At 41.6% G+C, this 27,539-nt stretch overlaps 2 protein-coding genes across 3 annotated transcripts; one reads left to right on the forward strand and one right to left on the reverse strand.

The window, feature by feature from the left end:
- The first annotated feature begins 4,070 nt into the window (after window positions 1-4,070).
- Window positions 4,071-15,874, forward strand: LOC109866155 (zinc finger protein 664-like). The gene is made up of 2 exons (XM_031800821.1): window positions 4,071-4,825; window positions 14,157-15,874. Exons 1-2 carry the CDS (start codon window positions 4,342-4,344, stop codon window positions 14,960-14,962), a joined length of 1,290 nt encoding a protein of 429 aa, XP_031656681.1. The 5' UTR covers window positions 4,071-4,341; the 3' UTR covers window positions 14,963-15,874.
- LOC109866754 (gastrula zinc finger protein XlCGF17.1-like) lies at window positions 15,601-27,334 on the reverse strand. Of its 2 annotated transcripts, XM_031800826.1 has the most exons (3): window positions 26,751-27,334; window positions 16,576-16,667; window positions 15,601-16,122 (listed from the first exon to the last, which is right to left on the reverse strand). In XM_031800826.1, the coding sequence occupies exons 1-3, from the start codon at window positions 27,046-27,048 to the stop codon at window positions 15,919-15,921; spliced, it is 594 nt and encodes a 197-aa protein (XP_031656686.1). In that variant the 5' UTR covers window positions 27,049-27,334; the 3' UTR covers window positions 15,601-15,918. The 2 variants fall into 2 exon arrangements, with proteins under 2 accessions (XP_031656686.1, XP_031656685.1); XM_031800825.1 differs by lacking the exons at window positions 15,601-16,122; window positions 16,576-16,667 and adding an exon at window positions 19,150-22,869 and having other exon boundaries at window positions 26,751-27,312.
- Window positions 27,335-27,539: the final 205 nt, after the last annotated feature.

The raw sequence follows: 27,539 nt of genomic DNA on the forward strand, positions 1-27,539 counted from the left end.
GGTTTGATTCAGAGCCTGCCAGTGTGCCAGGTGGACATTATGTTTGATTAAGACCCTGCCAGTATGCCAGGTGGACATTGGGTTTGATTCAGACCCTGCCAGTGTGCCAGGTGGACATTTATTCAGACCCTGCCAGGTGGACATTGGGTTTGATTCACACCCTGCCAGTGTGCCAGGTGGACATTGGGTTTGATTCACACCCTTCCAGCATGGGCAGAAATGTATTCCAAGGTCAGTAACTTATAACCACAGAATCACCCCAGAAGTTTCATGCATGACTAAAAACACCTACGTATTAGATTTACTGCCATGGTCTAGTATGTCACTGCATCAGACACCATTCACAATGCTGGCTGAGGTAACAGTAAAAATGACATTATTTCCTAATTGTAAAAAATGGCAAGGCCATTGTTGAGGAAGCAGGGGAAGTGTTGTGAGTAACAGAACTGCCTGAGATGTGGGGGAAGGGAAGCTGCTCACTGATTGGCTGTAGTGAAAGGGGCCCTCCAAAAATCTATCACTATTCCAACTGACATGTCAAATTCTCCCCAAATCTACCACTAATAGGCCAAGCTTCCACAGACCCAGTCTTGTATTGGCAAACATAACAAATAATTTGACATTCAAATATGTCATTTTAAATAGCTCAATTCAATCCAGCTGGGCATTTTTAACACACACATTTGTTCCTGCTGTAGATGTTATGCCTTTGTACAGATCTAGGAGCAGTTCTCATCCACAGTGCATACACAGTACTGGTCAATTGTTTGGACACACCTCCAAATTCAATGTTTTTTCTTTATTTTAACAATTGTCTACATTGTAGAATAATAGTGAAGACAACACAACTATTAAATAACACATATGGAATCATGTAGTAACCAAAAAAGTGTTAAACAAATCAAAACATATGTTATATTTGAGATTCTTCAAAGTATTCACCATGTGCCTTGATTACAGCGTTGTCCCCTCTTGGCATTGGATGTTGGAGTTATTACATAAAACCAATCAGAATTCAGAAGAATGCCAAAGTCAGTTGTGATGTAATATGGAGGACCAGCCTATTCCCTGTGATGCAAACTACAACGGAAATAACTTAACATGTAGAACTTAAAATTAAACCAATCGTTTGCACTCATGACTCGAGTGATTCAAGTAAATCAAAGTTTTGGAAAAACATAATGCCATCTAACCAAATATCAAAGAATGTTAGCAATATGCAGTTATCTTAGCCAGCCAGCTAACATGAGCGATTTAGCCAATGAGCTATGGTCAGTGAGCTGGAAGTACCTTAGACCATTCTGAACCCAACTAACAAAATCCAACTAAAACATGACTGCAGATCAAAAGAGCAGAGACATACAGAATGATGCCAGGGAAAATCCCTAACACCCAAAATAGATAGATTCCAGATGTCAGTTAGCAGCAGTAAGCCAAGGTGGAAAAGTTACAAAACTTCCGTAGTCTACTTCACAGAGAACATGCTGAAGAGTAGTTATGGGGAAACAAAGCTTCCTGAAGCATTGGCGCTTTCAGCCTGTTGTGTCAAAAATAGGTTCATTACTCAAGGCTTTGAGCAACACAGAATTTATAACAGCCACATTTTTATAGATGATGTCCCACACCATAGCGCGTGCGCAGCATAGCCTTTATGTCATCTACTAAACCACTGACCGTGTCCGAGAGCATCAAATCCATGCTGCATTGTGGGTAAACCGTTACTGGCTGACTGTTTTATAAATAATAATGAGTAGTTATTTATGATGCAAGGTTATTTGTAGATCAGTCAGTCAGCAGTCACCTGCACTGTCGCCTGCAATGTTGAACAAGCCCATTACCAAACCAATCAGGTGGTTGTTTGACGAAATTAATCGGGTTGATTTCCTTTGGCATTTTGAGCCCACGGCAAGAAGTCACCAGCGCCTACCCTGTTAACGGGTTCCCACTAGATAACACAACCACACAGTTTATGAAAGGCATGAGGTGTGGTTAATGTTTGCAAACTTGAGCTAGATATGGACCTAGTGTGACCTTCCTGGTCCCGTCCCTCAAGTCAGTGAGTCAACACAGGAAGGAGCAACAGATGGATAGTTCATTTATTTCCAAAGCTGCAATGATGGGACACACACAGTATGGATGAATGATCAGTAGTGACGGGATATAAATAGCACTCCCACAACAATTCTCCATAAATCTGCCCTATAATATACTAACAAAAAAACTATTGAAATGTCTATCAAAGTCATTGTGATCGTATAGTGGATTTAACAATTCCTAATAATTCTTAATTTACTATAATAAAAATGAATACATTGTTTCCATGTGTCTAATACTCACTGCATCAGAATAAAATATAATCCATTTTAGTATTAAAATATATCAAAATAACCTGAAATATGACTCAATGTTCCCCTCTGGTGGTGAAGAAGTATAATACACCTCAACTAACAAAACCGGGATAATAAACTGGCTGGTGTTCATGAGTTTATAAAACATAGACTTTATACATGTGTCATAAATTACCTGTATTGACGGGACACACTGTGTGGATGAATGATCAGCAGTCGACAGGGTAAAAATAGCACTCCTAAAGAAGATGCATTTTCCAGTTAGCTACCAACTTGAAAGAGGTAACTTTAGCATAAAACCCACCTGGAAAACTGAGATTTGGCAAATAACATATAAAGAGAGGCTTATTTGATGCCAAACCAACAACAGTAGTAACTAAAACATAAATTGTTGATGTATGATGTAAAAGGTGGATTTTATTATGTAATGTCAACTTTTTACATTTCTATCCCTGGACCATTCATTTTTCAATTTACCCACAGCAATTCTCCATAAACCTGCTGTGGATTACCCAGAAACCCATACCTTTATCACAGAGGTGGAACGTTTAAATTCCTCGGCGTACACATCACAGACAAACTTAAATGGTCCACCCACACAGACAGCGTGGGGAAAAGGCGCAACAGCACCTCTTCAACCTCACGAGGCTGAAGAAATTTGGCTTGTCAAGTAAAACCCTGACAATCTTTTACAGATGCACAGTCGAGAGCATCCTGTCGCGCTGTATCACCGCCTGGTACGGAAACTGACCCGCCCTCAACTGCAAGGCTCTCATCACCGGGGGCAAACTGGCTGCCCTCCAAGACACCTACAGCACCTGATGTCACAGAAAGGCCGAAAAGATCATCAAGGACAACCACTGCCTGTTCAATGCTGGGACTGAGAGACTGAAAAACAGCTTCTATCTATCTCACTAGCTCAGAGAGGCTGCTGGCTGCATTGAGACTCAAATCACTGGCCACTTTAATAAATGGATCACTAGTCACTTTTAAACAATGACACTTTAATCATGTTAAGATATCTTACATTACTCATATCACATGTATATACTGTATTATATACCATCTACGGCACCTTGCCTATGCCTTGCCATCGCTCATCCATATATTTATGTGTACATATTCTTATTCACCCCTTTAGATTTGTGTGTATTAGGTAGTTGTTGAGGAATTGTTAGACTACTTGTTCGATATTACTATAATGTCGGAACTAGAAGCACAAGCATTTCACTACACTCACATTAACATCTGCTAACCATGTGCACGTGACCAATAACATTTTATTTTATTTGAGTGTATAAGACAATGTAAACACACTACTCGACCAGGAGGTGACATAATACCCATTTTATGCAGGAATTTAACAACTTAATTACACCGTTACACTTAACATACAAACTCGGTAGCACAGAGTAGATCCTCCATATGACGTTGAGAAATAGTGCATTGTGGGTAGTTTAGAAGATATCCCAAAATAAATTAATACATATAATATTGCAAAAACATAACTTATAAGTAACCAGATGGTGAATACAACTAGGTTACTAAGTCTTTAACCACACTGTATTGTTACACTGGTGAGTAAAAAAATCATGCTTCCTACACTTTAACTTGTCTGAAAATAAAATATACATTTTACTCAACTACGTTACCCACTCCAGTCAGCAGGTGGCGGTATGTGGCTTTAAGGTAATGCTGTTGGTGTGACGTATAATCTAGTGGAAGGAACGCTTCTTTCAACAGCAGCAACAGTTTGTCAGCCACCTCGGTAGCAACTCGGTAAGCAACCTCGGTAAGCAACCTCGGTAGCTTGCTATCCAAAATAGCTGAACCAATAAACCTCTTTAGACGATTTAGTTTATATTAGCCACTGTTTTAAACCAACTTCTGTCGTCTAGTTAGTTATCCTATTTCATTTCATATTTACAGTGTTGTTGTTTTTAGTCAGTTAGCGGGCTGGTTAAATTAGCATAGCTAGCTAACATCTCCGACCATGAGTTCACTAAGCTACTGTCCTGGTAAAGAAGAGGAGGTCTGCTGGACGGAGAATGAAGCTCTCATCAAAGAGGAGGGAGGAGAGGCTGTTACAATACAAAAAGTAGATGCTGAGGCTGTTACAGTGAAAGATGAAGAGAAGGACGTTTCAGTGAAAGAAGAGGAAGACTCGTTCAGAGTGAAAGAGGAGAAGGAAGAGGAGGCTGTTACAATACAAAAACAAGTAGACAGTGAGGGTGTTACCGTGAAAGAAGAAGAAAAATACGTTACAGTAAAGGAAGAGGAGTTCAGAGTGAAAGAGGAGGAGGATGTTACAGTAAAAGAAGAGAAAGAGGAAGTTGCAGTTTTTGGAGTGAAAGAGGAGGAGATTACTGTCACATCGAAAAAGGAAGAGGAGGAAACTGGATATCTGGGCCCGGTTTCCCAAACTCATCTTACGGCATCCAATGGTTCTAACGATGAACGTGCCCTGGTTTACACTCGTAAGTACTGTCTTAAATACAGAGGCACAAGCTCTGCAGTTGTTGAACTGATGTGTGGTGTTAAAGGGGAAATATGCAATTGCTACATCAATATTTAAATGTTTTTTTATTTATTTCTAGCCATTGATTCTTGAAGAATATAACACATGCCTCATGAGGTTAGTTCAACTGTTGTACCCCATCAGAACCCCAAATAACCTTTTTTACTCCAATGTTTAGAAACAATGTAAACCAACACTGTATAGCCTCAACATGGTTAAAACTATAATGTTGGTATCATGGATGGTCAGTCCTTGTATCCATGTCTATGCATTTGAGACTAGTTACATTTCTCCAACCCCATCCATCTTATTAGCAAAACAGTGGTGGAATTACAGCTTTGTTATTGTTTGTACTGCATATTGGTTGATTGATTGTTGTGTGGCTTTTTTAAAGGGGCAACTTAGTTTTTAAACATAAACAAAATGGCAGAGACCTGAGCTGTGTTAGAATACTCATACTAACTGTACTATTTGTGATGTGAATTGAGTATATAGTATGCTTATTGGTCATAGTATGATGTAGTTAGTATGCCAAAAGTTCCCGGATGTCGTACTACATTCGCCAATAATTGGGCGTGGTTGAACTATTTTCAGATTTGAACAAAATGGCGGAAAATACGCATCCAAAGTCCGACGGGAGAATTGAACTGACACATGAACTAAATCCCCTTTTGCGCTATTGACACACAATCAGCATCATACCGCTCCTGGTCACTCGAAACGATTCCACTTTACCCAATTCATCCTTCACCATCTTTGAGACCGCGAACGGGTCACCCAAAAAAACATCCTTGCTGATGATTCCCACTTCAACCATAAACTGCTGTTCATGACCAACTAACCCTTTTCACTCCACTGTTCTTCACCATCGTCCACTCATTCTCAACAACTGTACAGAGTCAATGTGTGGGGGTACCGGTTAGTTGAGGTAATATGTACATATAGGTAGAGATAAAGTGACTGCATAGATAATAACAACGGAGCGTAGCAGCGGTGTAAAAAGGTGGGGAGGGGCAGTGCAAATAGTCTGGGTAGCCGTTTGATTAGATGTTCAGGAGTCTTATGGCTTGGGGAAAGAAGCTGTTTAGAAGCCGCTTGCCGTGCTGTAGCAGGGAGAACAGTCTATGACTAGGGTGGCTGGAGTCTTTGACAATTTTTAGGGCCTTCCTCTGACACAGCCTGGTATAGAGGTCATGGATGGCAGGAAGCTTGGCCCCAGTGATGTACTGGGCCATTCGCACTACCCTCTGTAGTGCCTTGCGGTCAGAGGCCGAGCAGTTGCCATACAAGGCAGTGATGCAACCAGTCGGGATGCTATCGATGGTGCAGCTGTAGAACCTTTTGAGGATCTGAGGACCCATGCCACATCTTTTCAGTCTCCTGAGGGGAAATACGTTTTATCGTGCCCTTTTCACAACTGTCTTGGTGTGCTTAGACCATGTTAGTTTGTTGGTGATGTGCTGACCTGCTCAACTACAGCCCCGTTGATGAGAATGGGGGCATGCTCGGTCCTCTTTTTCCTGTAGTCCACAATCATCTCCTTAGTCTTGATCACGTTTCCTTGCACCACACGGCCAGGTCTCTGACCTCCCTATAGGCTGTCTCGTCGTTGATCAGGCCTACCACTGTTGTCATCGGCAAACTTAATGATGATGTTGGAGTTGTGCCTGGTTGTGCAGTCATGAGTGAACACGGAGTACTGGACGGGACTGAGCACGCATCCCTTAGTGGCCCCTGTGTTGAGGATCAGCATGGCGGATGTGTTGTTACATACACTTACAACATGGGGGCGGCCCATCAGGAAGTACAGTATCCAGTTGCAGAGGGAGGTGTTTAGTCCCAGGTTCCTTAGTTTATTGATGAGCTTTGAGTGCACGATGGTGTTGAATGCTTATCTGTAGTCAATGAATAGCATTCTGACATAGGTGTTCCTTTTGTCCAGGTGGGAAAGGGCAGTGTGGAGTGCAATAGAGATTGCATCATCTGTGGATCTGTTAGGGCGGTATGCAAATTGAAGTGGGTCTAGGGTTTCTGGGATAATGTTGTTGATGTGAGCCGTGACCAGCCTTTCAAAGCACTTCATGGCTACAAACATGAGTGCTACAGGTCGGTAGTCATTTAGGCAGGTTACCTTAGTGTTCTTGGGCACAAGGACTATGATGGTCTGCTTAAAACATGTTGGTATTACAGACTCGGACAGGGAGAGGTTGAAAATATCAGTGAAAACACTTGCCGGTTGGTCAGCACATGGTCACAGTAAACATCCTGGTAATTCGTCTGGCCCTGCGGCCCTGTGAATGTTGACCTGTTTAAAGGTCTTACTCACATCGGCTGCGTAGAGCGTGATCACACAGTCTTCCGGAACAGCTGGTGCTCTCATGCACGTGTCAGTGTTATTTGCCGTAGTTTAGCTCATCTGCTAGGCTTGTGTCACTGGACATCTATCGGCTGTGCTTCCCTTTGTAGTCTGTAATGGTTTGCAAGCCCTGCCACATCCGACGAGCGTCAGAGCCTTTGTAGTACGATTTGATCTTATTGACACTTTGCCTGTTTGATGGTTCGTTGGAGGGCATAGCGGGATTTCTTATAAGCTTCCGGGTTAGAGTCCCGCTCCTTTAAAGCAGCAGCTCTAGCCTTTAGCTCAGTGCGGATGTTGCCTGTAATCCATGGCTTCTGGTTGGGGTATGTACGTACGGTCACTGTGGGGACAACGTCATCGATGCACTGATTGATGAAGCCAATGACCTTTGTGGTGTACTCCTGAATGCTATCGGAGGAATCCTGGAACATATTCCAGGCTGTGCTAGCAAAACAGTTCTGTAGCTTAGCATCTGCTTCATCTGACCACTTTCTTATTGATCGAGTCACTGGTGCTTCTTGCTTTAATTTGAGCTTGTAAGCAGGAAACAGGAGGATGGATAGATTTGCCAAATGGGGTGCAGGGGAGAGCTTTGTATGTGTCTCTGTGTGTGGAGTAAAGGTGGTCCAGAGTTGTTTTCCCTCTGGTTGCTCATTTAACATGCTGATAGAAATTTGGTAAGACGGATTTAAGTTTCCCTGCATTAAAGTCCCCGGCTACTAGGAATACTGCCTCTGGGGGAGCTTTTCCTGTTTGTTTATGGTGGAATACAGCTCATTCAATGCGGTCATAGTGCCAGCCTCAGTCTGTGGTGGTATGTAAAACAGCTACGAAAAATACAAATAAACTCTCTAGGTAGATAGTGTGGTCTACAGCTTATCATGAGATACTCTACCTCAGGCGAGCAATACCTCGACTTCCTTAGATATCGTGCACTAGCTGTTATTTACAAAAATATATAGTCCACCTCCCCTTGTCTTACTAGACCCGCTGTTCTATCCTGCTGGTACAGTGTATAGTATACAGCGTGACATCCGTCACCAAGATGGCATAGCAGTCAGACGTCCAGCGCAGCTCGGACCGGAACTTACCGGACCTATTTTTCTCTCCATGTCCCCGGATTTCAACCGTAAGCTCTGGAAATTTATACCTGGATCTCGCAGCTAGCTAGATGCTATCCGTGTGACTATCGGCTTACGTCGATCCCGGAGCAAACATCAATTATTCCGGAGCTAGCCAGCTGAAGAGTTCCATCAGCCACTCCTGGGCTACAATCACCTATCCGGACCCGTTTTACTGCTAACACGGAGCCCCACCGGGCCTTCACAACTGTACTACCAACGTTATCTGCCCGAGGGAGTTATCCAGCTGGCTCCTCCGTCGCGATGTTACCTGGAAGCCCATCTGCGGCCCGCTAATCGTTAGCTGTCTTATCGGCTGCTATCTGAATAGATCTATCGGACAATTATATATTTTTTTCTTGGGCCTCTATAACTATATATATTTTTTTGCTAATTGGATTGATCCCCTCTACCACACGGAACCCCACTAATCCTACCGACGGAAACGCACGAGGTGGCTAAAAACAGACCTCCATCCTATGCTAGCTTGCTACCGATGACCCGGCTAGCTCTCTGAATCGCCGTGACCGCAACCAACCTCACTACTCACTGGACCCTTTTGATCACTCGACTAAGCATGCCTCTCCTTATTGTCAATATGCCTTGTCCATTGCTGTTCTGGTTAGTGTTTATTGGCTTATTTCACTGTAGAGCCTCTGGTAGCCTTGGTTTCATGCATGTTAACATTAGAAGCCTCCTGCCTAAGTTTGTTTTATTCACTGCTTTAGCACACTCTGCCAACCCGGATGTTCTAGCTGTGTCTGAATCCTGGCTTAGGAAGACCACCAAAAATTCTGAAATGTTCATCCCTAACTACAACATTTTCAGACAAGATAGAACTGCCAAAGGGGGAGGTGTTGCAATCTACTGCAAAGATAGACTGCAGAGTTCTGTCCGACTATCCAGGTCTGTACCCCAAAAATTTGAACTTCTACTTTTAAAAATCCACCTCTCTAAAAACAAGTCTCTCACCGTTGCCGCCTGCTATAGACCACCCTCTGCCCCCAGCTGTGCTCTGGACACCATATGTGAACTGATTGCCCCCCATCTATCTTCAGAGCTCGTGCTGCTAGGCGACATAAACTGGAACATGCTTAACACTCCAGCCATCCTCCAATCTAAGCTTGATGCCCTCAATCTCACACAAATTATCAATGAACCTACCAGGTACCTCCCTAAAGCCGTAAACACGGGCACCCTCATAGATATCATCCTAACCAACTTGCCCTCTAAATACGCTTCTGCTGTCTTCAACCAAGATCTTTGCGATCACTGCCTCATTGCCTGCATCCGTAATGGGTCAGCGGTCAAACGACCTCCACTCACCACTGTCAAACGCAGTTCTTTCTAATCGACCTGGCCGGGGTATCCTGGAAGGATATTGATCTCATCCCGTCAGTAGAGGATGCCTGGTTATTTTTTAAATGCCTTCCTAACCATCTTAAATAAGCATGCCCCATTCAAGAAATTTAGAACCAGGAACAGATATAGCCCTTGGTTCACCCCAGACCCGACTGCCCTTAATCAACAAAAAGAACATCCTATGGCATTCTTCATTAGCATCAAACAGCCCCCGTGATATGCAGCTATTCAGGGAAGCTAGAAACCAATATACACAGGCAGTTAGAAAAACCAAGGCTAGCTTTTTCAAGCAGAAATTTGCTTCCTGCAACACTAACTCAAAAAAGTTCTGGGACACTGTAAAGTCCATGGAGAATAAGAACACCTCCTCCCAGCTGCCCATTGCACTGAAGATAGGAAACACTGTCACCACTGATAAATCCACTATAATTGAGAACTTCAATAAGCATCTTTCTACGGCTGGCCATGCTTTCCACCTGGCTACCCCTTCCCCGGTCAACAGTACTGCACCCCCCACAGCAACTCGCCCAAGCCTTCCCCATTTCTCCTTCTCCCAAATCCAGTCAGCTGATGTTCTGAAAGAGCTGCAAAATCTGGACCCCGACAAATCAGCCGGGCTAGACAATCTGGACCCTTTCTTTCTAAAATTATCTGCCGAAATTGTTGCCACCCCTATTACTAGCCTGTTCAACCTCTCTTTCGTGTCGTCTGAGATTCCCAAAGATTGGAAAGCAGCTGCGGTCATCCCCTCACTTCAAAGGGGGGACACTCTTGACCCAAACTGCTACAGAGCTACATCTATCCTACCCTGCCTTTCTAAGGACTTCAAAAGCCAAGTCAACAAACAGATTACCGACCATTTCGAATATCACCATACCCTCTCTGCTATGCAATCTGGTTTCAGAGCTGGTCATGGGTGCACCTCAGCCACGATCAAGGTCCTAAAAGATTTCTTAACCTTCATCGATAAGAAACATTACTGTGCAGCCGTATTCATTGATCTGGCCAAGGCTTTCGACTCTGTCAATCACCACATCCTCATCGGCAGACTCGACACCCTTGGTTTCTCAAATGATTGCCTCGCCTGGTTCACCAACTCCTTCTCTGATAGAGTTCAGTGTGTCAAATCGGAGGGTCTGTTTGGACCTCTGGCAGTCTCTATGGGGGTTCCACAGGGTTCAATTCTTGGACCGACTCTCTTCTCTGTAAACATCAATGATGTCGCTCTTGCTGTTGGTGAGTCTCTGATCCACCTCTACGCAGACGACACCATTCTGTATACTTCTGGCCCTTCTTTGGACACTGTGTTAACAACCCTCCAGGCAAGCTTCAATGCCATACAACTCTCCATCTGTGGCCTCCAATTGCTCTTAAGTACAAGTAAAACTAAATGCATGCTCTTCAACCAATCGCTACCTGCCCGCCTGTCCAACATCACTACTCTGGACGGCTCTGACTTAAAATACGTGGACAACTACAAATACCTAGGTGTCTGGTTAGACTGTAAACTCTTCTTCCAGACCCACATCAAACATCTCCAATCCAAAGTTAAATCTAGAATTAGCTTCCTATTTCACAACAAAGCATCCTTCACTCATGCTGCCAAACATACCCTTATAAAACTGACCATCCTACCAATCCTCGACTTTGGCGATGTCATTTACAAAATAGCCTCCAATACCTACTCAACAAATTGGATGCAGTCTATCACAGTTCCATCCGTTTTGTCACCAAAGCCCCATATACTACCCACCATTGTGACCTGTACGCTCTCGTTGGCTGGCCCTCGCTTCATACTCGTCGCCAAACCCACTGGCTCCATGTCACTTACAAGACCCTGCTAGGTAATGTCCCCCTTATCTCAGCTCGCTGGTCACCATAGCATCACCCACCTGTAGCACGCACTCCAGCAGGTATATCTCTCTGGTCACCCCCAAAACCAATTCTTTCTTTGGCCGCCTCTCCTTCCAATGAATGGAACAAACAACAAAAATCTCTGAAACTGGAAACACTTATCTCCCTCACTAGCTTAAAGCACCAGCTGTCAGAGCAGCTCACATATTGCTGCACCTGTACATAGCCCATCTATAATTTAGCCCAAGCAACTACCTCTTTCCCTAGTGTATTTATTTATTTTGCTCCTTTGCACATCCCTTGCACATTCTTCCACTGCAAATCTACCATTCCAGTGTTTTACTTGCTATATTGTATTTACTTTGCAACACTTTACTCTGTGTTGTTGTATGTGTCGAACTGCTTTGCTTTATCTTGGCCAGGTCGCAATTGTAAATGAGAACTTGTTCTCAACTTGCCTACCTGGTTAAATAAAGGTGAAATAAAATAAATAAATAAAAAATACCCAGTCAGCTGTATGTTGATAATGTTGTTTAGCCACGACTCCATGAATCATAAGATATTACAGTTTTGAATGTTCCTTTGGTAGTCTGTCCCCGGGAAAGCAGTATATCGTTCACGTCGGGCTCGTCGGACTTATTAAAGGAAAAAAATGATTCTGACAGTCCGTGGTGAGTAATCGCAGTTTTAATGTCTGGAAGTTATCTTCGGTCATAAGAGACGGTAGCGACAACATCATGTACAAAATAAGTTTAAAAAATAAGTTCCAAACAACGCAAAGAAACTATCAAAAAAACACAATTGATTGGGAATGCGTAAAACGTCAGCCTTGCTCTCCGTCTTAAAGATAGTTATACCATGCTCCACATTGGATCCAACCTCCCTAAACAAATTGATGTTTATAATGTTTGTTGTCTACTTGATTTCCAGTAAGGTCTCGTTAGTCTGTTAGGACACAGAGATTCTTAGCTCATAATGTGTAGAGAACTGTTCCTTGATGTATAAGCTATTGTACAACACACAGAGCTAATTTCCTTTATTCAGGACATTTAGAATGACAACACATTACAGAGTAGCCTAGTGGGATTATTCACAAAATTATCTGGTGATCAGGTTATGAAATGTCATGACAAAGACATTTTAGTTGCCATGTTTCACCAAAAATATTACATGATTTATAGTCCTAGGTCTATGTTGTTAGGTGAAGTTATGGGCCAATTTGGCATACACAACGTGTACAAACACTCATTGTCAGGCTAATGGAAAAGCTATCCAAAGAGCATTTTACTTGTTGAAGTATAAAGCAGTTGATTTGCGGCAATAACACAAACATATTACGCAGGAGATTCAAACGAGCCTTACAATTATAATCCAAAGTTGTAATATTCAGAACACATAGTGGAAAAACTAAAACCTTCGTACAAAACTAGCGATTTCCACATTAGCAGGGAGGAGTTTCTACAACCAAATTGCCTGCGCATTGTCCTCCTGACACAATTTTTGCATACACAGAAAAGGGGCACATATTGGAGACCAATAGTTGTCTGGCACACTGCTTAGGATTTCACAACTTTATTATAACTGAACAGTCATCAATGTTACTATTAACATAGTTACGGCCATAAAGGGAAGGCCATAAAGGTCATCAAGGACATCAACCACCCGAGCCACTGCCTGTTCACCCCGCTATCATCCAGAAGGCGAGGTCAGTACAGGTGCATCAAAGCTGGGACCGAGAGACTGAAAAACAGCTTCTATCTCAAGGCCATCAGACTGTTAAACAGCCACCACTAACATTGAGTGGCAGCTGCCAACACGCTGACTCAACTCCAGCCACTTTAATAATGGGAATTGATAGGAAATATATCACTAGCCACTTTAAACAATGCTACCTTATATAATGTTACTTACCCTACATTATTCATCTCATATGCATACGTATATACTGTACTCTATATCATCGACTGCATCCTTATGTAATACATGTATCACTAGCCACTTTATCTATGCAACTTTAAGTCAGTTAAGAACAAATTCTTATTTTCAATGACGGCCTAGGAACAGTGGGTTAACTGCCTGTTCAGGGGCAGAACGACAGATTTGTACCTTGTCAGCTCGGGGGTTTGAACTTGCAACCTTCCGGTTACTAGTCCAACGCTCTAACCACTAGGCTACCCTGCCGCCCCGTATCTTGCCTATGCTGCTCTGTACCATCACTCATTCATATATCCTTATGTACATATTCTTTATCCCCTTACACTGTGTATAAGACAGTAGTTTTGGAATTGTTAGTTAGATTACTTGTTGGTTATTACTGCATTGTCGGAACTAGAAGCACAAGCATTTCGCTACACTCGCATTAACATCTGCTAACCATGTGTATGTGACAAATAAAATTTGATTTATTAATGTGAAAACAAGACAAAATATGACTTGTTGCTAACTTGACTCTTAATTGTCAAATAATTTAACAGACGTCAATTATTGTACAACTTCATGGGTACGCTCTGGGCATCACCTTTCACCTCAAATAAACAATGGATTTCTGCTGTTGTGGGCCTTTAACCATCAGTCTGACTTTGTTGTTCACTCAGGAGAGAGACCGGACTATCGTGGATCATCTGGGGAGCTTCAACAACCTCATGATGCTGACGAGGCAGAGAAGAGTCTCTCCAGATCAGAACACCTCAAGAAACACCAGCAGAGACCCACAGGAAAGAAATCTCACTGCTGCTCTGACTGTGGGAAATGTTGCAAATATTCATCAGACCTTAAAATACACCAGCGAGTACACACAGGAGAGAAATCTCACCACTGTTCAGATTGTGGGAAAAGCTTTTCAACATCACAGATTTTGAAGCTGCACCAGAGAACACACACAGGAGAGAAACCTCATAGCTGTGATCAATGTGGGAAGAGTTTTACTCAGTCAGGCTCCCTGAAATCACACCGGAAACTACACACAGGAGAGAAACCGTATAGCTGTATTCAATGTGGGAAGAGTTTTACTACATCTAGCAATCTGACTATACACCAGAGAACACACACAGGAGAGAGATCATTTAGTTGTAATCAATGTGGGAAGAGTTTTGTTCAGTCTAGCGATCTGACAGTACACCAGAGAACACACACAGGAGAGAAACCTTTTAGCTGTGATCAATGCGGTAAGAGATTTATTACATCTAGCTATCTGAATATACACCACCGGACACACACAGGAGAGAAATCTTATAGCTGTGATCAGTGCGGTAAGAGATTTATTACATCTAGCCAGCTGACTACACACCATCGAGTACACACAGGAGAGAAATTTCACCACTGTTCAGGTTGTGGGAAAAGCTTTTCTACATCACAGACTTTGAAGCTGCACCAGAATACACACAGGAGAGAAATCATATAGCTGTAATCAATGTGGGAAGAGTTTTAATACATCTAGCCATCTGACTACACACAGGAGAGAAGCTTCACCACTGCTCAAATTGTGGGAAAAGCTTTTCAACATCAGTCTTTGAAGCTACACCAGAGAACACACACAGGAGAGAAATCTCAAGCTGTGATCAATGTGGAAAGAGTTTTACTCCATCTAGCAATCTGACTATATGCCAGAGAACACACAGGAGAGAGATCCTTTAGTTGTAATCAATGTGGGAAGAGTTTTGTTCAGTCTAGCGATCTGACAGTACACCAGAGAACACACACAGGAGAGAAATCTTATAACTGTGATCAATGTGACAAGAGATACTCTGATAAAAGATCTCTGAACAAACATCAGAAAATACATGAAGGAGTTGTTTCATGATATCAATTCAATAATTTCACAATGTAGAATGTGTTTAACATTGTAGTAGGATTATTTTAAGGAATCTCACAATGTAGAACCCTAAATGTTTCCCGCATTCAATTGATTTCAGCATGATTTGGATATTAGCCTCTGGAAAAATCCAGGGTCTGAATTTCACCTGAGCTGCTCCAGTTGTCTTGATAGATGTGGAGCGGCAACACCTTTAGTTGCGCTACGTTTTTGGTTTGCTTCCTGTCTTTAAGTTTGGTGTGTTTTTTTTTTTTTGTGTGTTTTTTTTCTCCCAGTTTTTGTTACTAGTCAACATTCAGAGCCCCTCCTAAAAAACAAGCCTATATTTTGGATTGGATATTGCATCCAATTCATATTTTAATCAATGCTCATTAGACAGTTTTTTAAATCTTATGTTTGTGTACTAAATATTTGTTTATTTTCATATTTTTTTCCTATGAAGCCTTTGTGTTGCATCCATATCTGAAATGTACTGTATAAATAAAGCTTGATTTGAACATATTGTAAGACAAATGAACCCAATGACCGACCAATCAAGACTTACGTCAAACCAATGAACAAATATGTGTAACAGCAACACGTATCTTGGTCCATCTTGGTATGAAAAACAGTACCAATCCCACTTTTCCAGCCTGCTGAAGGTGTGGTGGAGTGGTAAACACCACCCCTGGCTCTACCAGGGGCTTGAGGTGGTCTCCCATAGCTCTGCTTATGTTCTGTGGCCTTGCCGTTCCATTTCTTGACTGCCCCTGTAACACAGAAAGAAACACATTTAGTCATATTATATTAAACACTCAAAGTAATGGATATGGAGCATCTTTGGCCTCAGTTACACCTGGCACCTAAATGTGACTTCTGTCATCTGATCACGCAGAGCTGCATTATTAGGTTCAGATCTACCAGGATGGGCCTTTGACATTGTCTGGACACGGTCAGGCCACTGAATATGCATAAGCGGTGTGAATGAGTGGGGAAAAGTACCTTTGACACAAATTACCTTCATAATAACAAAGAACAAATGTGTGTGCCTGAGGGGAAATTTACTTTCATTCAGCTAAAAGGGTTGAGAAATTACACCAATATCAGTGGTCAATTTGCACTAATGTAAATAAACATAGATGGAACATATTACCTTTTGCTTTTGTGATGAACCACTAAGGCAACATAAATATTTACCATCTAAACCATGTGTGACCTCTCACCTCTCTGGCTGTAGAAGTGTTCTTCCTAAGCAGTCCCGCAACAGTTCTCTGACTGAGCTCCACCCTCACTGGGTCTTCAGGGGAGAGGAAGGCTGAGGAGGGATGGAAGGATGACTGGATCAGTCAGTCAATAAAGTGTAGAGCTGCTGTCTATGCTGTCTGACAAAATCACTATTTTAGTAGTTCATTAAAGTAAATTAGGCTTCATGACTGCTGAATACCAACTATCAATCACTTAGATCATGTATTTTCAGGTAGAGATACATCCTTGGGACATCCCTAGCCCGTTGAAGTTGACATTTAAAATGGTTAAGGTAGGATTTAGGGTAGGGATGTCCCAAGGATCCCGGATAGGATTGACCATTATTCTGTCTCTTTTACATAGCAGGTGATGGGTTCTGACTTCTGAACTTGAAAATATGAAATATGCTTATTATGTGAATTTGAATGGAACAATAATGTATGTTGATGCTAATATGAAGTAAAATATTCCATTTTCCTATAGGATAACAATAGTGTAATATATTTAATATGCAATATACTATTTTTTAACAATTTCACTAATTCATTTTAATTAACTTAATCATTATGACACACCCCTCACTACTGTCATTGGTTACACTAATTTTACTGTTTGTCTACATAACCTGGTTCAAGTATTCATGACATTACCCTGAGGAAGGCACAGTGATGCCCGAAATGTTGGTAAATACCCATTAAATTGCACGCCCAATTTTTCAGTTTTTGATTTGTTAAAAAAGTTTGAAATGTCCAATAAATGTCGTTCCACTTCATGATTGTGTCCCACTTGTTGTTGATTCTTCACAAAAAAATACAGTTTTATATCTTTATGTTTGAAGCCTGAAATGTGGCAAAAGGTCGCAAAGTTCAAGGGGGCCGAATACTTTCGCAAGGCACTGTAGTATGGGTCCTCAGATCCTCAAAAGGTTCTACAGCTGCACCATTGAGAGCATCCTGACTGGTTGCATCCCTGCCTGGTATGGAACTGCTCTGCCTCCGACCGCAAGGCACTTCAGAGGGGAGTGCGTACAGCCCAGTACATCACTGGGGCCAAGCTTCCTGCCATCCAGGACCTCTATACCAGGCAGTGTCAGAGGAAGTCCCCTTTGTTACCGCTTCGGTACCCCCTGTATATAGTCTAGCTATTGTTATTCAACTTCTACTCTTTAATTACTTGTTCCTTTTATTTCTTATTTTAATTTGTACTTAAAAAAAACTGCATTGCTGGTTAGGGGCTTGTAAGTCAGCATTTCACTGTAAGGTCTACACCTGTTGTATTCGGTGCATGTGACAAATTACATTTGTTAGACCAGACTCATAGTTCAGAATGAATGACTGACTGCCCAGTTCACCGTCTCACCTCATACTGTATTGGAGCAGCAGCAGCTGACTGCCAGGTTCAACTTCAGTTCACTAGGTTTGGATTATTTCCTCAACTATATTCTTTACCATATATTGTATATCGTTTCGAAAAAGCCAACATGGCTTTACACTCTCATTAACGTAAATTTCCAATCTAGAGAAGTTCTCACTTTTGTGATAATGAACTAGCTGACGTTAGCTTCGTTGACGTTAACTAACTAACTAAGGACGGTGACCTGTCCAGACGAGATGTTACAACGAACTGAATCGTCAAAGGAGGTCTTCCTCTTTATATAGCCTGCTACAGCATGCAATACTATTAACTCACAAGGGGGCATAACGTTACATGTACAATACTATCCCCTTTTGGAAACATGACATGTACAATACTATCCCATTTTGGAAATGTTACATGTATGCCCCCTTGTGGAGGGAAATTAATAGCTTAGAAGAACCTCCCCAACTCCTCTCATACTGGGAAGAACCCCCCCCCAACTCCTCTCAAAGGGGGAAGAACCCCCCCCCCCCCACTACTCCTTTCATACTGGGAATACCTCCCCCCCTACTCCTTTCATACTTGGAAGAACCCCCTCCCCACCAATTCCTCTCATACTGGGAATAAACCCCCCCCAACACCTCTCATACTGGGAAGAACCCCCCCAACTCCTCTCATACCGGGAAGAACCACCCCCCCCCCCTTCAGGCCTTAAGGGCATGTTTCATTTCAAATGTAGTGCCCGGATGGAGAAAATCCAGTAAGCGTTTTATAGTTACATAGTTAGGGTAAGTTAACCTAAAGTGGACACACTCCAATCAGTTTCTGAGACAATTGCCCGTAATCGATTATACACACATATAATTCATCATATTTTCATATATTCACAGAATCCATATAAAATGTAAGAAATTCTTAGGTACTCATAACATAACAACTCTCATATCACAGTCACACAATGCTATTCCCAAACATACCTAGTCAATTCGGGTTTTTTTCAACAATATTTTAACCTGCAGGAATATTTCCACATGTCTTTGTAGTCTCCCTGTGATTCCAATTTAGAGGGATCTCTCGTGCACCATTTACCCAGGTTGTCAGGAGCGGTCACCAAGTGAAGATTCACATCCCTGTCGCCAAATGTGGTGGTTAATTTCTTAAATATCAAATGAGGAGAGACAAACTTATCACACAAGTCAGAGTTATTCTTAAACTAAATATTTAATCACTTAATAATGGAGCAGGTCAAGACAACACACAAATATAAAGTGAATCAATTGAGTCCTCTACGATAATGATGGCTGGTCGACGAATCACCCCCAGATGATTCGTTGAGAGCCACGATACAAAGGTCTTTTACAGCCAAGATAACTACATGACGAACAACAGATGTATAGAACGGGTCACAAGATTAAGATTTGTATGAAAGATACTTATTATTCTCAGCAGACAATATCTGATGTAAAAACAGTATTCTTTGTGTAGAGACCAGGGTCTGGCCCTGAGGTTGTCTCTCCCTGGTACCATATAGAACAGAAACATTAACTCATGCTCTGGAATGCAGTCTCTTTAGGTTTTATCACCCAAAAGATATTGTAAATCTCCGGTCAGTGTTTTCTCCCAGAGGCCCATCCTTAGTAGAACACACAGACACAATAGTTATAAGAACCCTCTATTCTGTTGCATAAAACAACCATTTGAGGCAATAAAAGTATTATAACATAATCTTGCAGTTTTGCACTCAGTGTCCACAGAAAGTTGACTAGTAACAACAACTGGGACCTAAAAGACAGCCACCATGAGACCCACTAAATCTGCCCAAGAGGAAAACAAAAGAAAAACCCACAAACTAAAAAAGAAGAAACAAACGGTAGTGCAACTAAAGTTGTTGACTCTCCACATCTATCAAGACAACTGGAGCACAGGGCCAGACACTCTTATTAAATAGAACCTGGAACAGCTCAGGTGAAACACCTTCCCACTAATGAGATGGACAAGCCAGCACAGGTGTAACACATACTGACTAACAAGGTGACACCAATCAGTGCGTCCTACGAGCTAACGAGCTAATGAGATATACGTGCTAAAATCCAAACCTCAAAACATAAATGGAAAAACCAAAGACTGTAACACCGTAAGAGAATGCTTACAACCAACAGAAAACAACTTCCATTTCACATTATAATCAACTACAATGCTTCAACTTCACCAATATAAACATGGTGTCACCTAACTGTCAATAATTAAAATCAAGAAAAAAAAAATTTCTTCCCATCTAGCTTCTAGAACTCACTAGCTTCTAGAACTCTCGTTCCCTTGGAACGAGCCCAAACATAACTCATCTCCAATACGGAAAATCTAAATAAATTGTGATCCATGGCAACTCACTGGCTAAATGCAGAACCCCCCCTTTTTTTCACCTAAAATTACATAACAAAATGTAACTGTCTGAAGCTCAGGCCCTAAAGCAAGGATATGCATATTTGTGGTACTATTTGAAAGGAAATACTTTGAAAGTTGTGGAAATGTGAAAGGAATGTAGGAGAATATAACAGAAAAGATCTGGTTAAAGATAATCCAAAGAAACAAACAACTGTTTTTTGTATTTTTTTTTGTACCATCATCTTTTAAATGCAATAGAAAGGCCATAATGTATTATTCCAGCCCAGGTGCAATTTAGATTTTGTCCACTAGATGGTAGCAGTGTATGTGCAACGTTTTAGACTGATCCAATGAACCATTGCATCTCTGTACAAATGTATCAAGACTGCTAAAATGTGCCTAATGTTTTTTTTTTATATGTTTTCATGTTCAAAATTATGCACACTCCTCAAACAATAGCATGGTATTCTTTCACAGTAATCGCTACTGTAAATTGGACATTACTGTTAGATTAACAATAATTTAAGCTTTCTGCCAATATCAGATATATCCATGTCCTAGGAAATGTTCTTGTAACTTACAACCGTATGCTAATTGGATTAGCCTACGTTAGCTCAACCGTCCCATGGTTTGGTGCAGCATGGAATAATAAAAACATGTATCTTTTGTCAGACTGGATGTTTGAAATATGAGTAGGTGATTTGAGACTTGCTTCTTCAGTAGTGGCAGGTAGCCTAGTGGTTAGAGCGTTGGGCCAGTAACCGAAAGGTTGCTGGATCTGAATCCCGGAGCTGACAATGTAAAAATCTGTCGTTCTGAGCAAGGCAGGTAACTTGCCGTGGACGTTGATTAAGGCACCTCTCTGATTTAGAGGGGTTGGGTTAAATGTAGAAGATGCATTCAGTTGAACAACTAACTTCCTTGAAGACAATTAGCGTCACATTTTGTCAAGAAATACTGGAGTGATGTAAGATTGTTAATAAAATGGACTATTGGCCAATTTATTATTCTGCGTCCATGTGTATAGGCTGCAAGTACGTTGAAATTAAGTTGTTTTAAAGTCATTGACAAAATCACATAATTTCAACTAAAACCTAACGTATATTGGTCAACAACATTTAGCTATTTTGGTGGGATAGCCCCAATGTCAAAACACAGTTTTAACGTGTCCAAATCAATAACCAATATGCAGAAACAGGTTGTGATATATTGAAAACCTAAACATACCATGTACAATATAAACAAACATCTGCCACAATAATCATATTACTTGTATTTTTTAAACAAGCACCTTATAAACTGCACAAGCACCAGAAACACTGTTGTTTTGACGAGTAGCAATGAATCCCTGATTTCGATTAGGGGGGGAAATCAGGTTGTACGTGCTGTTGAAACTAACACAGCTAAAAAAACAAATGGAAATGGGAGATATGTTACCTCACTGGTTAGAAGACAACATGCAGAAGACAGTCAGCTACATTTTGGAGAAATGGAACACTTATTTGTCATCACTCAACAAACTAACAGCTCAAAAGCCACACGGAATCTGGGAATACATATTGATTCAAGTGGGTCGCCAACGCGGTAAGTGCAACACAACTCTTTTTTTGTTAGTCACTTTTTGTTAGACCACATAAATAGTACTCTTCCATTTCAGAGCCTGGATTTTTCCCGAGGCTAATCTCCATATCACACTGAAATCAATTGAACAGGGGGCAAACGTTTAGGGTTCTACATTGTGACTTCATTAAAATACTCCTACTACAATGTTAAAACATTCTACATTTTGAGATTTTATTTAATTGATATCGTGAAACAACTCCTTCATGTATGTTTTTTCTGATGTTTGATCAGAGATCTTTTGCTAGAGTATCTCTTGTCACATTGATCACAGCTATAAGGTTTCTCTCCTGTGTGTGTTCTCTGGTGTATAGTCAGACTGCTAGAAGTAACAAAACTCTTCCCACATTGATCACATCTATAAGGCTTCTCTCCTGTGTGTGTTCTCTGGTGTGATATCAGGCTGAATGACTGACTAAAAGTCTTCCCACATTGTTTACAGTTATACGGTTTCTCTCCTGTGTGTGTTCTCTGGTGTTTAGTCAGACTGCTAGAAGTAACAAAACTCTTCCCACATTGATCACATCTATAAGGTTTCTCTCCTGTGTGTGTTCTCTGGTGTGATTCTAAACATCCTGAAGAAACAAAACTTTTTCCACAGTCAGAGCAGCTAAAAAGTTTCTCTCCTGTGTGTGTTCTCTGGTGTTTAGTTAGACTGCTACATGTAAGATATCTCTTCCCACATTGATCACAGCAATAAGGTTTCTCTCCTGTGTGGATTCTTTGATGAATTGTAATGCCTGCTGAGGAGGTGAATTTCTTCCCACAGTCAGAGCAGCAGTGAGATTTTTTCCCTGTGGGTCTCTGCTGGTGCTTCTTGAGGAGTTCAGATCTGGAGAGACCTTTCTCTGCCTCGTCAGCATCATGAGGTTGTTGAGGCTCCCCAGAGGATCCAAGATAGTCACGTCTCTTTCCTGTGTGAACAGAGTCAGGCAGATGGTTAAAGGCCCACTATGGCCAAGACCAAAGAGCAGTCAAAGGACACCAGAAACAAAATTGTAGACCTGCACCAGGCTGGGAATTCTGAATCTGCAATAGGTAAGCAGCTTGGTTTGAAGAAATCAACTGTGGGAGCAATTATTAGGAAATGGAAGACATACAAGACCACTGATAATCTCCCTCGATCTGGGGCTCCACGCAAGATCTCACCCCGTGGGGTCAAAGTGATCACAAGAACGGTGAGCAAAAATCCCAGAACCACACGGGGGGACCTAGTGAATGACCTGCAGAGAGCTGGGACCAAAGTAGCAAAGCCTACCATCAGCAAGGGCATTGAAGATGAAACGTGGCTGGGTCTTTCAACATGACAATGATCCCAAACACACCGCCCGGGCAACGAAGGAGTGGCTTCGTAAGAAGCATTTCAAGGTCCTGGAGTGGCCTAGCCAGTCTCCAGATCTCAACCCCATAGAAAATCTTTGGAGGGAGTTGAAAGTCCGTGTTGCCCAGCAACAGCCCCAAAACATTACTGCTCTAGAGGAGATCTGCATGGAGGAATGGGCCAAAATACCAGCAACAGTGAGTGAAAACCTTGTGAAGACTTACAGAAAACGTTTGACCTCTGTCATTGCCAACAAAGGGTATATAACAAAGTATTGAGATAAGTATTTGGTCAATAACAAAAGTTTAATTTTCCACCATAATATGCAAATAAATTCATTAAAATTCCTACAAATGTGATTTTCTGGATTTTTTTTCTCATTTTGTCTGTCATAGTTGAAGTGTACCTATGATGGAAATTACAGGCCTCTCTCGTCTTTTTAAGTGGGAGAACTTGCACAATTGGTGGCTGACTAAATACTTTTTTGCCCCACTGTACACATGGTTAGCAGATGTTAATGCGAGTGTAGCGAAATGCTTCAGAATGCTGTGGTAGCCAGACAGGTGTGTGCTTTTGCAAATCATGTCCAATCAACTGAATTTACCACAGGTGGACTCCAATCAAGTTGTAGAAACTTCAAGGATGATTAATGGAAACAGGATGCACCTGGACTCAATTTCGAGTCTCATAGCAAAGGGTCTGAATATGTAAATAAGGTATTTGATTTTTCTTTATAATAAATGTGATTTTTTTTCTAAAAACCTATTTTCCCTTTGTCAATATGGGGTATTGTGATGTCATTATGGGGTATTGTGTGTAGATTGATGAGGATTTGTATTTATTTAATCCATTGTAGAATAAGGCTGTAACGTAACAAAATGTGGAAAGACTTTAGTGACATAAATAAGGGGTTAAAAACATTTTTTTATTCTCTCTCAGATAGAGGACAGACACTTCAGAACAAACTTCCTTTAGATGTTTTGGGGAAAACAATGTTACTATGGTTACTGTTGTTCCATGTGAATGTTATCCAATGTGTTACTATAGTTACTGTTGTTCCATGTTGTGAATGTTATCTAATGTGTTACTATAGTTACTGTTGTTGCATGTTGTGAGTGTTATCCAATGTGTTACTATGGCTAATGTTGTTCCATGTTATGAATGTTATCTAATGTGTTACTATGGGTTACAGCAGTATGGACTAATAATTGTGTCTTACAATTCAAAATCAGAAAGACAAACTAACCTTGGAGGGTGTTTCTACAGTACTATACTGGGGAAGCCCTTCATGTTGGAGGGTGTTTCTACAGTACTATACTGGGGAAGCCCTTCATGTTGGAGGGTGTTTCTACAGTACTATACTGGGGAAGCCATTCATGTTGGAGGGTGTTTCTACAGTACTATACTGGGGAAGCCCTTCATGTTGGAGGGTGTTTCTACAGTACAACACTTTTTCTAAAGAGACTCACTTATATCTTCACCACACAACCCTCCCCTTCTTCTTGCCTCAACATTTTAAATTATACTCAAGAAACATTATCTTCACACCAATTTGAGATGCTTGTCACTAACAGCCGAACTCAGTAATCAACGAGGCCTATTGCCACACACACTACCCAAATAGGCATAAGCCTACAAGCTTGTGATTTGAAACCATACACAGCTATTTTTTTAAAGAAGCTAATGATCCCTGATTCCTCTGTGGCAACGTCACGCTTTCTGGTAAAGGATTTTCTTTCTTTATGTATAGACAGGAGTTATTATATAATTTGGGCAAATTATCTCATTTATTTACCTGTTGGACCCACCCACTATGCCATTTCTCTCCTGTTCTATTGGACCCATCACTCTGTCATTTCTCTACTGTTCTATTGGAGACCCACCACTATGTCATTTCTCTCCTGTTCTATTGGACCCACCACTCTGTAATTTCTCTACTGTTCTATTGGAGACCCACCACTATGTCATTTCTCTCCTGTTCTATTGGACCCACCACTGTGTCATTTCTCTCCTGTTCTATTGGACCCACCACTCTGTAATTTCTCTACTGTTCTATTGGAGACCCACCACTATGTCATTTCTCTCCTGTTCTATTGGACCCACCACTGTGTCATTTCTCTCCTGTTCTATTGGACCCACCACTCTGTAATTTCTCTACTGTTCTATTGGACCCACCACTCTGTAATTTCTCTACTGTTCTATTGGACCCACCACTGTGTCATTTCTCTCCTGTTCTATTGGACCCACCACTATGCCATTTCTCTCCTGTTCTATTGGACCCACCACTATGCCATTTCTCTCCTGTTCTATTGGACCCATCACTGTCATTTCTCTCCTGTTCTATTGGACCCACCACTGTGTCATTTCTCTCCTGTTCTATTGGACCCACCACTGTGTCATTTCTCTCCTGTTCTATTGGACCCATCACTGTGCCATTTCTCTCCTGTTCTATTGGACCCACCACTATGCCATTTCTCTCCTGTTCTATTGGACCCACCACTGTGTCATTTCTCTCCAGTTCTATTGGACCCATCACTGTCATTTCTCTCCTGTTCTATTGGACCCACCACTGTGTCATTTCTCTCCTGTTCTATTGGACCCACCACTGTGCCATTTCTCTCCTGTTCTATTGGACCCATCACTGTGCCATTTCTCTCCTGTTCTATTGGACCCACCACTGTGCCATTTCTCTCCTGTTCTATTGGACCCACCACTGTGTCATTTCCCTCCAGTTCTATTGGACCCATCACTGTCATTTTTCTCCTGTTCTATTGGACCCACCACTGTGTCATTTCTCTCCTGTTTTATTGGACCCACCACTGTGTCATTTCTCTCCTGTTCTATTGGAGACCCACCACTATGCCACTTCTCTCCTGTTCTATTGGTTTTCATATCAACTTTATTTCGTTGTCCAGAAGCCAAAGGCACAATCCTAGTTGGTGCAGCTTTAGACTCCCCCTCTTTCTAAGTTCCTAAAAGAGATTTTCATCTGTCAGATATGAACCTCTATCAGGTGGACTGTATAGAATGGTGTGTTCATGTCTGTGGATTACAATGGATGACAATAATAAGAAGTATACCCAAAGAAAGGGGAGGCGGGAGCTAGAGAATCTGCAGTGCCGCTTTGTGGACAACGACTCCCCTTGTTTGGGCGGAGAGACATCTTGTTATTATATCCATAATCTTTGGTGTAGCCAACCCAACTCTCACATGGCACTATTGGGGAGAACAGTGTGCCGTAAAACATCACTACACGCCGTGCCCCCCAGTCTGCGGTCAGCAGATAGACCCTTCTTAAATATATATGTTAAGTCACTTTTTGGAAACAGAATGGAAAAAACAAGGGGTAGCTTGCTCTCTGCGCCGTCTGATTCTAGACATATCGGTCCTCATCATAGGGCCCTTCATTGAAGAGGTATTGACAAGCCAACTCCGAATATCCACAGTTAAATACCGATTTAAGGTGGTACTTACTGGTGTTAATCAGATATCCTATCTCCTCTTCTTCATCTTTCAATGTGACAGTAATCTCCCCTTCCTTCTTCACTCCAAAAATTGCAGCCTCCTCTTCTTTTACTGTAACAACCTCCTCTTTCACTCTGAACGAGTCTTTCTCTTCTTCTTTCACTGTAACAGCCTCACCCTCTACTTGTTTTTGTATTTTGACATCCTCTTCCTCCTCTTTCACGACAACGTTCAGCCACAGACCCTCTTCCTCCGTCCAGCAGACTTCCTCTTCTTTAACAGGAGGGGAGAAGTTTAGGGAGCTCATGTTCGGAGATGTTAGCTAGCTAGCTAGCTATCATTAGTGACCATGCTAGTGCTAACTTACACAGCCACCTACTATAGCCGACTAATAAAAAATTACGTAATATTAAATTAAATAGGTTAACAAGTAGATACGACAGACGTGTGTCTAAAACATATTAGCTAATATACGCCGAAAGCGTATAAACAGCTGGAATCTTTCGGCTATGTTGGCTAGCAAGCTACCGAGGTTGTTGACGAGCTGTTTATGAAGAACCGTCTCCTAGATTATACGTAACTCTAGCAGCATCGCATGAAAGACGCATATCGCCGTCTGCTGACTGGAGTGGGAAACGCAGTTGAGGATCATATTTTATTTTCAGACAAAGACTATTTTAAATGAGTTTAATTCAATAATACCATTATATTGAGACATACAAAGACAGGAATGTGTTGATTGATTAGTGCGAATAAAATATGTTTACCACAGCATATTTAAGGCAGTTTCATAAAGTC

The sequence above is a fragment of the Oncorhynchus kisutch genome, linkage group LG21 (assembly GCF_002021735.2).
Source record: "Oncorhynchus kisutch isolate 150728-3 linkage group LG21, Okis_V2, whole genome shotgun sequence".
Taxonomy (NCBI): Eukaryota; Metazoa; Chordata; class Actinopteri; order Salmoniformes; family Salmonidae; genus Oncorhynchus; species Oncorhynchus kisutch.